The sequence below is a fragment of the Pundamilia nyererei genome, unplaced genomic scaffold, assembly GCF_000239375.1.
Source record: "Pundamilia nyererei isolate P.nyererei 1_Seehausen unplaced genomic scaffold, PunNye1.0 scaffold00030, whole genome shotgun sequence".
Taxonomy (NCBI): domain Eukaryota; kingdom Metazoa; phylum Chordata; class Actinopteri; order Cichliformes; family Cichlidae; genus Pundamilia; species Pundamilia nyererei.
This window is the reverse complement of record NW_005187431.1, coordinates 1,173,307-1,184,568: the sequence shown is the minus strand read 5'-3', so window position 1 is coordinate 1,184,568 and position 11,262 is coordinate 1,173,307. Positions and strand designations below refer to the sequence as shown.

The window sequence follows — 11,262 nt, the reverse complement described above, 5'->3', positions numbered from 1 at the left end:
TATCTTATCTTATCTTATCTTATATATCTATAATATCCATTGATATTTTAAGACTGAATAATATGTTCCTATATGCTGATTTTAAAATCAAGGCCATTCAAAAGTATTTCAAAAGATTTCTTTTTATTTTAAAAAGTCTGCAGGAGCAACTCAAGTTCTGTAAGCAAACGCACACTTTCAAAAATCACAATGGAATCAAACACATTTGACTTCAGAAACAAAGCAAATATTTACGAAAACAAAATTCATACAAACAGCAAACAAAAGGTTCAAGCCAAACAAGAAAATACAAACAAAGAAAAAAAGAAAACCGAAAGCTGCATAAACTACCTCATGGACTTTTCTCAATTTCACTCACTCAGCTGACTTATTGTGCAGCATAACCAGGAACAGGGCAGCGACCTCTATTAATACTTCAACTGTCAAAAAATCTTATACATATAAAAAGGAGGCATCCAAACATCATTCAAACTTCTTAAATATCAATCAGTAATTTATTATTTAGGGTTTGTTTAATTGGGGTGACTTTGATAATGAAGGATTTGTATTAAACAAGTGCACTTTAGAGAATTTCAAATTTTAGCCAGAAAAAAACAAAACAAAACTGGGGCCTGAGAATCAAATTTATCCAAAAAGAAAAAAACTCACAAGTACTTGTAAAGAAGTCAAAATTTCAGTTCATTCAAATTGTGCTTCAGATTGATCACTATTCAAATACTTTATGCATCTTTCTTCAGTTTACTCACTCAGGTGACTACTTGTGTGTACACATAAATAAGATGCAGACTTTTAATATCACTTGATTCTACTCAGATAATAAATATTCTTTAAAAAACAAACAAACAAACAAACAAACAAACAAACACACACATACATTCAAACAGCATTCAGACCTTTTAAATAAAGTTGGTGATTCTATTTTTCCTGTTTCAGAAACTGAATCTTTTATGTGTGATTACGGTCACATTTATAATGAAATTGTTGTTATCGAGTGCACTTCAAAAGACAAAAAAAAAGAAAGAAAAAAAGCAAAGCGGGGTGGGGGCTTTTTTTTTTATGTAGCCAAAATTAACAAAAACTAAGCTGTGAGGTAGAATAATCTTGCCAAAAACTCTAAAACACTTCAAATGAAAGGGGTTAAACTATAGTTGAATTCTTATGCAAGAACTTTTTTGTTATGGATATATGCACTTATGTATGATGTACATACGTATTTACCAAAACACATTAAATGCAAATTAAGGCCAAGTCCTTTGGGTCATTGGTATACTGCACGTCATCAAGACATGTAAGCAAAAGACATCTATTTGATTTTTTTTATTTCAGTTTATTTTTTTTACTCAAACAGTGCATGCCCTCAAATACTGGGAACAAATCAGTAAACTTTGGACTTGTAATAACCCAATATTCTTATCACGCTGACCAAAGTTTACCATTTTGGGAGAGGGGGGAAAACGTCCTTAACAGTTCTATAAGCATTTCATGGACCTAAGAAAGTTTAATAAATACAACCCTTTAACCTCGTTCTTATACCGAGTAGGAAAACACTAAAGGCAAGATTACAGGTAAATACTCCTCTTAGATCTCTATCCTGTCTGGAAATATCACAATCCTGGCCAAGCTGACTTTTAAACATGCGTGATTGCCTACAATTTTCTGTAAAAATGAGAAAGACTATGACTTTAATGTTAACAGGCACAAAGAGACTGCTGGCATTACCAACAGCTTAGCTGTTCCCTTAAACTACCCCATTGGCCACATCCACCTTTAACAAGAAGAGAATGTCCAGTGTGTGATCTACATTTTTACGATCAAATAACATATTTACATTTTTTTTTCTTTTACTTATTTTTTGAGTGTCTTTTCTTTTTGCATTTAGGTTCTCAACAGTGGTGAATCAACACACACTTTAGCAAAACAGGAGTCCCTAAAACCAGAGTCAGGGAATTAGGTTCCGCAATATCCCAAAACCAAAAAGGTCAAGTCTCAGCAGGAAATGCTGCATTATTGCTTTTTTTCCTTCTTTCTCTTGTCTGTTTTGTTGCCAGATGTGGAGACAGCAGGTCGTCTTACAGGCTGAACTACAACCCTACCGTTAGCCCCGCACTGCAGGGTGAATCTGTCTGGGTTCAGGGGTGTTCCTGATTCATCCCTCAGCCGGGACAGGATGTCTCTGGTCAGCTGCCTTATCTGATGGCCCACAGCACCCATTGTTTTTGCTGTAAGGTGCTTCTCCCTCAGCAGTTTGTCTCTCTGAACTTGCAAACTTTCCACCTCCTCCTGGAGCCCAGTGATGGCATCTAATTTGCGCTTGCGGCAGTTTTGGGCTGCCAGCTTATTCTTACCACGCCTGCGGATGTCCCTCAGGAGGGTCACCTGTTCAGGGGAAAAGCCATGACCATCAAGAACTTCCAGGAACTCTTCAACAGGCATGTTAACTATCTGCAGAACAGAGAATGGCAGGCACATAGCACGGGCGCGCAGCTCATCACGACTCAGCTCCCCTTCTTCCAGCCGGAATCCATCGTCATCGCTGAGAGGCTCCTCCTTGATGTTTTTGCGAGGCAGCGTTACTGACGGCTGGTTAAAGAAATTGGCAGATGAGTAGCTGTGATCATGCCACACACTCTCAACAGGTGGCCATGCTGTGGTGTAGTCAACAATGCCTTTAGAGGGGATTGAGTCTGCCTCACTGCTGTAGCCTGTAGCTCCACACTCATCCTCGCAGTATGAACTGGATGAGGATGACATCTCAGATGAGCCTGGACAAAGTGAGGAGTTAATGACTGTGTCAGCATATTTAACTGAAAATTTTGTAGCTTCATAAAACAGAAATTAAGACATGTAACTCTTCCAAGTATAGAAAGCAATCTGAACCAACCTGGAGAGACTGGACCTCCAGAGCTGCTCTCCAAAGAGAGACCAGAGTCTGACTCCAAGTCCTCAAGGACCCGTGGGTCTATGCTGTCCAAACAGTCCATCAGGCTGCTGTCAATTGAGTCCAGACCTTCCAAACCAAGCTGATTGATCTGGTCAAACACTGCCTCATCTAGGCAGCCACCCAGTGCACTATTTGATGACACATTTCCTGTTATGTTACATACTGAGGCAAAGGGGAGTGCAGCAAGACCTAGAGCCATCCCAGGTGAAGCATCTGAGTTTAAAGAGCCTGTGGATTCCATTCGAAAGAAAGCCCTTTGTTGTTGGGTCGTGGTCCTGGGCTCAGTTCTATCAGATGCCAACCCAAACACTCCAGGACTGGTTAGCATAGCATCATGCAGACTGACATTCCGGCTGATGGCGCTGGTGATGTCAGTGTCGAGATCTGACAGACGCTCAGTCACAAGGGGGTCCAAGTCCTATATTTTAGAGAGGCCTATTAGTCGAACTTTATTCTCCAAAACTTTGAAAATCCTCTAAAACAACAGTTAGATCAATGTGGGAAACTAAACCTCTAATCTGCAATACACGTGTCTGTATGCATGTCTCTAAACTAATGTAATTTTATATAAGGCTTAATTTAATGAACATGAAGATGAACATGAAACTTACATCAAGGTCTGCAACAGAAAGTAAATTGTTCCACTGCTGGTCAATATCAAGAGTAGCAGAGGGATGGCGTGTTGGACTGGACAGTGCAGTGATGCCTTCCAGCAGGCTCTGAAAGAGACAACACACAGAAAATCTGATGTAAATTTAAAAAAGTAAGTGATATGTTTTGTTGTCAGTATACAATCACAGCAAAGTAACTGATGAAAAAAAATGAACAAGAAAAATGAATTTATATTTAGCTTCTGCATAGCTTTTTACTATAAGGAACTGCCTGTGAGACTGTAATTACTATGCTTCAACCTTTCTAATCATATTCTGTGGTGTTACTAAAACAGCACTGTCATCAAAATGATGCAATTTCAGTAAATATGTAATGTGAGTCCCTGATTTTTCTAGTTAAATCAATATAACCAGCCTAAAATTGATGCCAGCGTTATACATGCATCATTGCAGATGGACAAACACTACTGTGTATTCTCACAAAAAATCCAGCACTGTTACGGTCATTAAAATACATGAAAGAGTGCCAACAGTACCTCTTGTTCCAGTGTGGAACTGTGAGCCAGCTGAGAGACTGGAGCAGGTTCCTCCTCTTCTTTAACTTTAACATCTTCCTCCTGGCAGGGAAAAGAGAGGAGGGAATTCAGTTTAGAAGTGAAGAGGAAAGAAAAGGAAAAACAATTTGTTAATTCTTAGTAAAGAACTCCAAACATCGTTACATTTCTAGCGGTAGTTCATTGATCTCAATTGAGTCTTTACAGTATGACTCTTCTGTCATGAGATGATTCTGTTATAAACAAGATTAGATTATTTATTTATGATTACAAAGCAATCATTGTAAAAGTTAAGCCAATTACCCTCTGATACACCTACAGAAATAAAGGTCACCAGCTTCCAAGATTAGAAAGTTCACGATATATCCAATTAAAGATATAATAGAATTCTCATTTGTTCTAAAAAAAAATATTATATGGCCTTTGTTTCTGAGAATATACAATATGCAGGAGCTGTATATAGTTATCCTGTTGAAGGTGTATCAATAACTGATTCACTTCCTAGACCAGTTCAAACAGGAAAAGTGGAGACCAACAAGCCCAGACAGAACTTGGGCAGAACTAGACTGGTCTTGAGTACTTCTTGTCATTATTTGGCTTTAGTCTTAGTGTGAAAGAAAACTTTTTGCTTTCACACTAAGACTAAAGCCAAATAATGACAAAAAGTTATTGATACACCTTCAACGGGATAAATACAGCTCCTGCATATTGTATATTCTCAGACACTAAGGCCATTTGCAAAACAAATAACAAGGCTTGTAATTTTTTTTGTTTTGTTTTGTTTTTTTGGGGGTATGGCGACCCATCTCTTGTCATCAACAACAAATGAGTCAACATCACAAATTACACATGAAAAGCAACCCTAGGAAGAGCAGTGCTTAACTATGGAAAACTGCTTTTGTGTAAGCAAACAGGGTGGGGATCCGAGTCTCACTTCTCCACCCCTCAAAGGGCGCAGCTGGTGGTTGGGTCAGGAGAAAAGAGATATAGTTACACAACTAACAACATAAACTGCCTTTGGGATACAATATCCACCAATCAGCTCTTTCTGCCATGCTCTAGAAAGACTACACTACTAGGAGGAGGAGGAGGTGGACTGAATATAAAGGTTGTAATTACAGTGTTATAATATATTTATTGTCATAAAGTACAGACATTAGTTACACCTGTCTTTGCATGGTGTTTTCTGCTGAAGTAATTCTATAGTTACTATTCCCAGATTGCTTAATGTGACAAGTACCATAGTGAAAGAGTGACAAGTGCAGCAGGCAGCTGTATGCCGCATATACAGTATATGATGTTTGGTAGACATGTTAGTAAGCTTTATGTTTAAGTTACTTACTACACTGATTAGGTGACTTATCCAAGTTAACACATTGTCATTACGGATGTAAGTGACATAATCTGACTAAAGACACATTACTGGATTGTGATTTGTGACAAGGGCCTGACAGAGCCTGACAAAACGAAAATAAATTTGCATTCCAGAATATTTTTTTGACTTGCTTCCTGGTTCACCAGTAAATACTCCAGTAAAATAACGTAGTTGTTGGATAACACCCATCTTTCCAGTTCAACGGTTAGTTATGCTAGTTAGCTAGTAATAGCTTAAGCTAGCTATTACGGAAGTTTTACTCGTTTGTCACCTCAGTTAATCAAGTACTTTAGAGGGATAGACCACCTTCACTGTTGCAGGTTACATTATAGCTTCATTAGAAACAAAGTTTTTACAACTTTATGGCATATTATTCACAAACTTGCCTCTTTAAGAAACCCGCAGGCTCCAGCGCCACAAGGCCCTTGTCCGAGTTCAATGTTTGTCTGGTACACTGCTGGGCCACTGACTGGCAGGTGTTCACTGACATCTCTGGATTCTTCGCCAGGACTTTCTAGCCCTGAGCTAGATTCGGTGTTGTTACTGGTTGAAGGCCCACAGTCAGCCTTGTCAGTTGCAGGCACTTCGTGCACCAGCCATGCGTTCAACTGCGTGTGGAACCGCGGGGAACCGAGGGTCCTCACCTCGTCCAGCAGCCGACGACTTGCAAAAAAATAGTCCAACTCGGGACATTTTGGGTGTACACCATATCCATCAAAAGTGTCTCTCGAAATATGAAACGGTGTCTGGATGTAGGCTGAGCTAGGACCCAAGTTAATCTCTGTCAAAGGCGTATAATAGCCGCTCAAGTAGCTGTCGATATCCACACGAACTCCAATCAAACTGAGCAAGATGGTTAACTGAATCAGGCTTTCTGAAAAGTATTTTTTGGCGATCTGCATTTTCTAAATACTTTCAGAACTGTGGATAATTGTGAAATCCCAACCCAACAGTTCCTCTTTCCCGAAGGGACAAAGGGAAAGCTTAACAAAAGAGCACGCCTTCCCCTGTCAGACAAAGAGGACCGCCTGTACCGGCGAACTAGCAAGATAGCTATGCTAGCTTTAGCAGTTAGCTTTCTCTACCGGTTAACGCAAACCTGTTAGCGCAAACATAACAAACAGTTTGTTCTTCAGCGCCTTGCAGCGGATGAGTTATTCATAAGCAATACCTACTTATCACAACCCTCTTGACGACGATAATTAAACAGAAAATAAAACATGGGAGGCTCACTGCAATCACCGTGCTGGTGCAGGGGGAACTTTGTTTCGGAATTTGCATAATTCGTGCTGATTGGACCAAAACGCTCACCACAACAAATTCTGATTGGTTAACACACCTGTCGCGTCAGCTTTTGATCAATAAAAGAACGGGGTAGTTGCTTCTATAAAGGCAGCCTCCACCCTGATATTAACTACAAATATTGTTTACACGAAAGTTGAATCACCGCATAAACAAGAGGTACTCCTCTATGTAGGTTCATATTCTAATATATAATGCTTTATTGGTGTAAAGGGGATTTCTCAGAAGCATGGCTGGGCTGCATTTCCTTTATGTTTGTGCTACTGACCTGCATTTGTTCCTTTTTTCAGCCTACTGGTAAACAACTGAATTACACTTTCAGTTGTTACAAAGGTCTGGGCCCTCGTGACTCAACTCACTAAGAAAGAGGAATGCCAAAGGCGAAATCCTTAAAACATAGTACATTGTACCCCCTGGCCTTCTAAAAAATCTGACTTTATACTGGATTCATGATCAGTGCTGAGAGGTAGCCTACGCAGATTCTAGGTGCTTTTACTTTAGACTATTGCTTTATGACCTATTTTATAAGAGAATGTCGAAAAGACAGACCATTCTGCATCAAAAAAATATGTTTTGCCTACTTTTGTGATAAAAAAATCTCTGTTTATATGTAAGAAACTGAATGCATGTAACAGTGTCACATACATTGTAACATTCCTACTTTCACTGAAGAAGCAATTCTAAATTCAGCAATGTTTATGAATGCTTATTATATAGGAAAGGATACTCATGTCATTTGAAAGAAGGTCTTGAACATTATCTGAAAGTCTGTCACTCTACTTGCTCACTCTGTTAGATCTTCCAAGGCCATATTGTTAGCTATGCAATACTCCCCACGGAGGAAAATTGGGAATGCAGCTTTCCCAGTTTCTGAAAAAACAAAACAAAGCTCTGGAAAAGTGTACCTTAAAATATTGGAGAAGAAAGCTCAGATAGTTACGGATAATATCAAGAAACTCTTAAAGATACCTTTTTAATCTTGCATTTAACTAGTCCTCCCACTTAGTAATAACACCACTGTGTTTATCTTTGTGTTTATGTCTTTATTTCATATTACTCTGTTTTTTGTGTGTAACAGGATTTTATGATTTATTGTTATGCATATGTGTATATCTGTCTGTGTGACTGTGTATGTATCTCTGATAGGTTTCTTGTTTGTTTAAATGGTTGTTTTGACATAAAGGTGAAGTCATTCCCTAACATGTTTTTCAACCCATGATTATTTGCCCTATACACAAGGAAATGACAATCCACCTCCTGTTATTATTTCTTAGGTCTGCTGTAGCTTTCCTTTGACTTTGTAGCCACTATCTTTTCCAAGTGGTCTGTCAGAATATGTTCAGTCAGCCCTCATGTCAACTGTTAAGTTACAATAATTCCTTCACACATTGCTCAGCCACTATGCTATGCTAGGTTCTCCTTTTTCTCCGTCTTCCAGTTGTAAGAACAATACTGTGCAAAGGCACTGCACTGTTAATTTCTAGTGTAAAAGAGACTTTGATGAAAAAACTGTCATTTGTGGTGTATTTGTCTGTGCCCACTTTGTTTTGGTTGTTTTTTTGTTGTTGTTGTTGTTTTTTTGTTGTTTTTTACATCTTAACACACAATGAGAATCATGTCTACAAAACAACTGATAAAGGTTACAGATTACACAAGGCAGTGGCATAAGAGTTGATTTAATAACACTTGATTGTCTCAGACATCCAGGCTCTATGTCTGGCTGATATTTGCCATGTTTGCTGATTCCTGGTCATCTGAGGTTTAAGGTAGCTCATGTCAGTGGTGTGATTAGAGATAGGCTTAAGTTCAATTAAAGCAACAGAGCAGAAATGTTAAATCAAGCAATGACATATTTACTGTTATATATTGCAGAGGAAAACTGTGAAATATGTGCAAAAGTATTGGTAGCCTGAAGGGGGATCAAAACATTCCTATATTAAGTAAAAACCAAAACTACTGCAAAGTAGAGTGAGACTTACATCAATGTGCTGAAAGTGAAAAGTGAAAGTTGTTTCTGAGTGAGCAGACCTCAGCAATTTGGGGCGAGAGTTGTGGTGTTCTGGTGTGAGAGTTCTTCTTACAGTTGCTGTAAGAAGAACTGTTGCTTCAGCTACTTATTTTCCTTTCTTTTGTCTGAGACTGAAATATTTTGGCTACAGCTAATCAAAATGTAGGCCAGTGTCTATGTGAGACAGTGGATATGCTTTGCAGTCCCACACAAAGTTGGTAATCCTCCACCATCTGGTACACTTGCGACCCCTGGTGTCTAACAGTGGTAATTAATAATTAACCAACGTGTATTAGTATTTTGAATGTGTTTTACTGCTTAAAATGCAGTAATTGATACTAAAGACTCATAAATTTTGCAGATTCTGGTTGATTAGACCTGCAAACTTGTCTATGAAGTAAAAGAAGTTAAATCAAAGACTGAACGTGACACTCTGTAAAGTTAGTTGTTTCTCTTGTATTGATTTACGTCAGTTGATAAAATGATGACAGACCAAGAGTTTTGAATGATGATGCGTTTTTTAATGTTATCATTTCATTTAAGATTCTATTCCTTTAATTGACGTGACCTTCATAGCTGCACGAGTAGCACCAATATGTCACTCACAGCACACTATAAATAATAGTAGCGACAACATGCTGTCGAAGAATCCGCTGTAAACACCTTCCCCTGGGTGCCCATCGCGTAGTACAGTATAAAGACCAGCAGACTGCTGTACTTTGTTTATGTCTGAATGTGGGTGCTGTAAGTAATTGAGTTTTCCGTGGGATGAAAATCCCACCGTAAGCCTTTTGCAAATCTTCCCCGGACAGACATTTTTATGTGGCGCTGCATCACAAAGAAGTCTAGAAAATCGCATTCTCTAACAAGCCTAGTTCAACACCACCACATCAAGTTCAACACGCACTGCCTGTCAGCTGGGCTCTCTCCCAGCAGCAGACAGTCGACCCTCCCTCCCCCTCACTCCCCCTGCAGAACACACACACACAAATCTAGAAGACAAGTGGAGCGCGATGGTGGGCTTATCTGAAAATTGGCAACATCAAACTTCCCCGAGGATGCAGCTGCAACACTGTTGCAGGATCTACTTCAATGATGTAGGAGTCACAGAATATAGAATAAAAATCAATATCCAAAAAGAAAAACAAACAAACAAAAAGAAAGAAGAAAAATCAGAAAAGGCCCTTAATATGACATTTGCTGTCCATCTTATGTCAGCTGTCGGATCGACTTGGTGGCCGGATGTGTAGAGAATCTAAACGCTCCAAATCACGTCTCCCTAAAGAAGCTGCGAATGGTAATCTGCTCCAATTGATCTGACGCCAGCGTGCAGTCATTTGATTAATCCGCGAGTATTTTCATAACGATGTGAAACACATTTAAATCAACTTTGTGAAGTTCTGACAGTTTTATTGGGGCAGAGCTCTTAAATCACCCCCACATGCTCCTCCGAGGACGACGCTGATTGGTGGAATTAAACTCGATCTGAGGGATATCAGTGCGCGTGCGCACGATTTAGTCCACGCAAAGACTCATGGGAAACGTGAGGAACTCGCGGTGATTTGAGCGGACTACTTTGTCATTCTTTTTCAGGTTTTACGGGAGGTGTTGTAATTATTTTGTAATTGTTTTTGCAGTGACCTTGGCCAGATTTTAGTGTATGCAGAGTGCGGGCCACGCTGAAGCCGCTTCACAAATGAAATCTCATATTACGTTTTTAACCTTTAAAAGGATTTGTTGCCTTTATTTTATTTTGTTTTATTTATTTATTTACAAGTTAACAACACCACAGCAAAAATATAAAACATAAAAAATACATTTGGATAGTCACTTTTTTGTGTCTGTGAAAAATGTGTGAACATTGTAAGCAATGCAAGCACAGACTATACCGATCATTTGATTAAATGGCCCAACAGATTTAATGAAAAGGTTTAATTAGCAAAGCGGACAGATCACTACTCTGACCCAATTCTGTATATATATATATATATATATATATATATATATACACACACATATATATATAGATAGATATCTTTATATATAATTGTAAAATCTTTTTTTTTTCCTATATAAAAAAACTCATAACTTTTCTATTTAAAAACAGCTCATATATAAAATGACTGAAAAGGGGATACAATTATACACAAAATAATAATTTCAAAATAAAAATTTCATCTTTCAGTAAATGTCAGAAGCAAATAAAATAACCCCTTCATCATAAACTTTTCTGACTGTGTATATTGTGACGATAATTATTTTTAAAATTTTAAAAATATTCCATAAATATGTGTCTAATTAACGGCCAGTGTTTGAGATTTTTGTTTTATTGAGATAAAATAATAGTAACGATTGATCATGATATAGTCTAAATGATAATTAATCGTACAACTAAGTATTTAAATATATTTATTTATTTCAATAACAAAATAGTATATATTTTTATTATTATTATTATTTGAACTTCTTAA

The 11,262-nt window shown here is 38.1% G+C and overlaps 1 protein-coding gene across 1 annotated transcript; it reads right to left on the bottom strand.

Annotated features, from left to right (window-relative positions):
• Positions 1-884: 884 nt before the first annotated feature.
• Positions 885-6,742, bottom strand: nfe2l3 (nfe2 like bZIP transcription factor 3). Its single transcript, XM_005728786.1, has 5 exons — positions 5,868-6,742; positions 4,089-4,169; positions 3,553-3,660; positions 2,882-3,359; positions 885-2,762 (listed from the first exon to the last, which is right to left on the bottom strand). The coding sequence occupies exons 1-5, from the start codon at positions 6,381-6,383 to the stop codon at positions 2,005-2,007; spliced, it is 1,941 nt and encodes a 646-aa protein (XP_005728843.1). The 5' UTR covers positions 6,384-6,742; the 3' UTR covers positions 885-2,004.
• Positions 6,743-11,262: the final 4,520 nt, after the last annotated feature.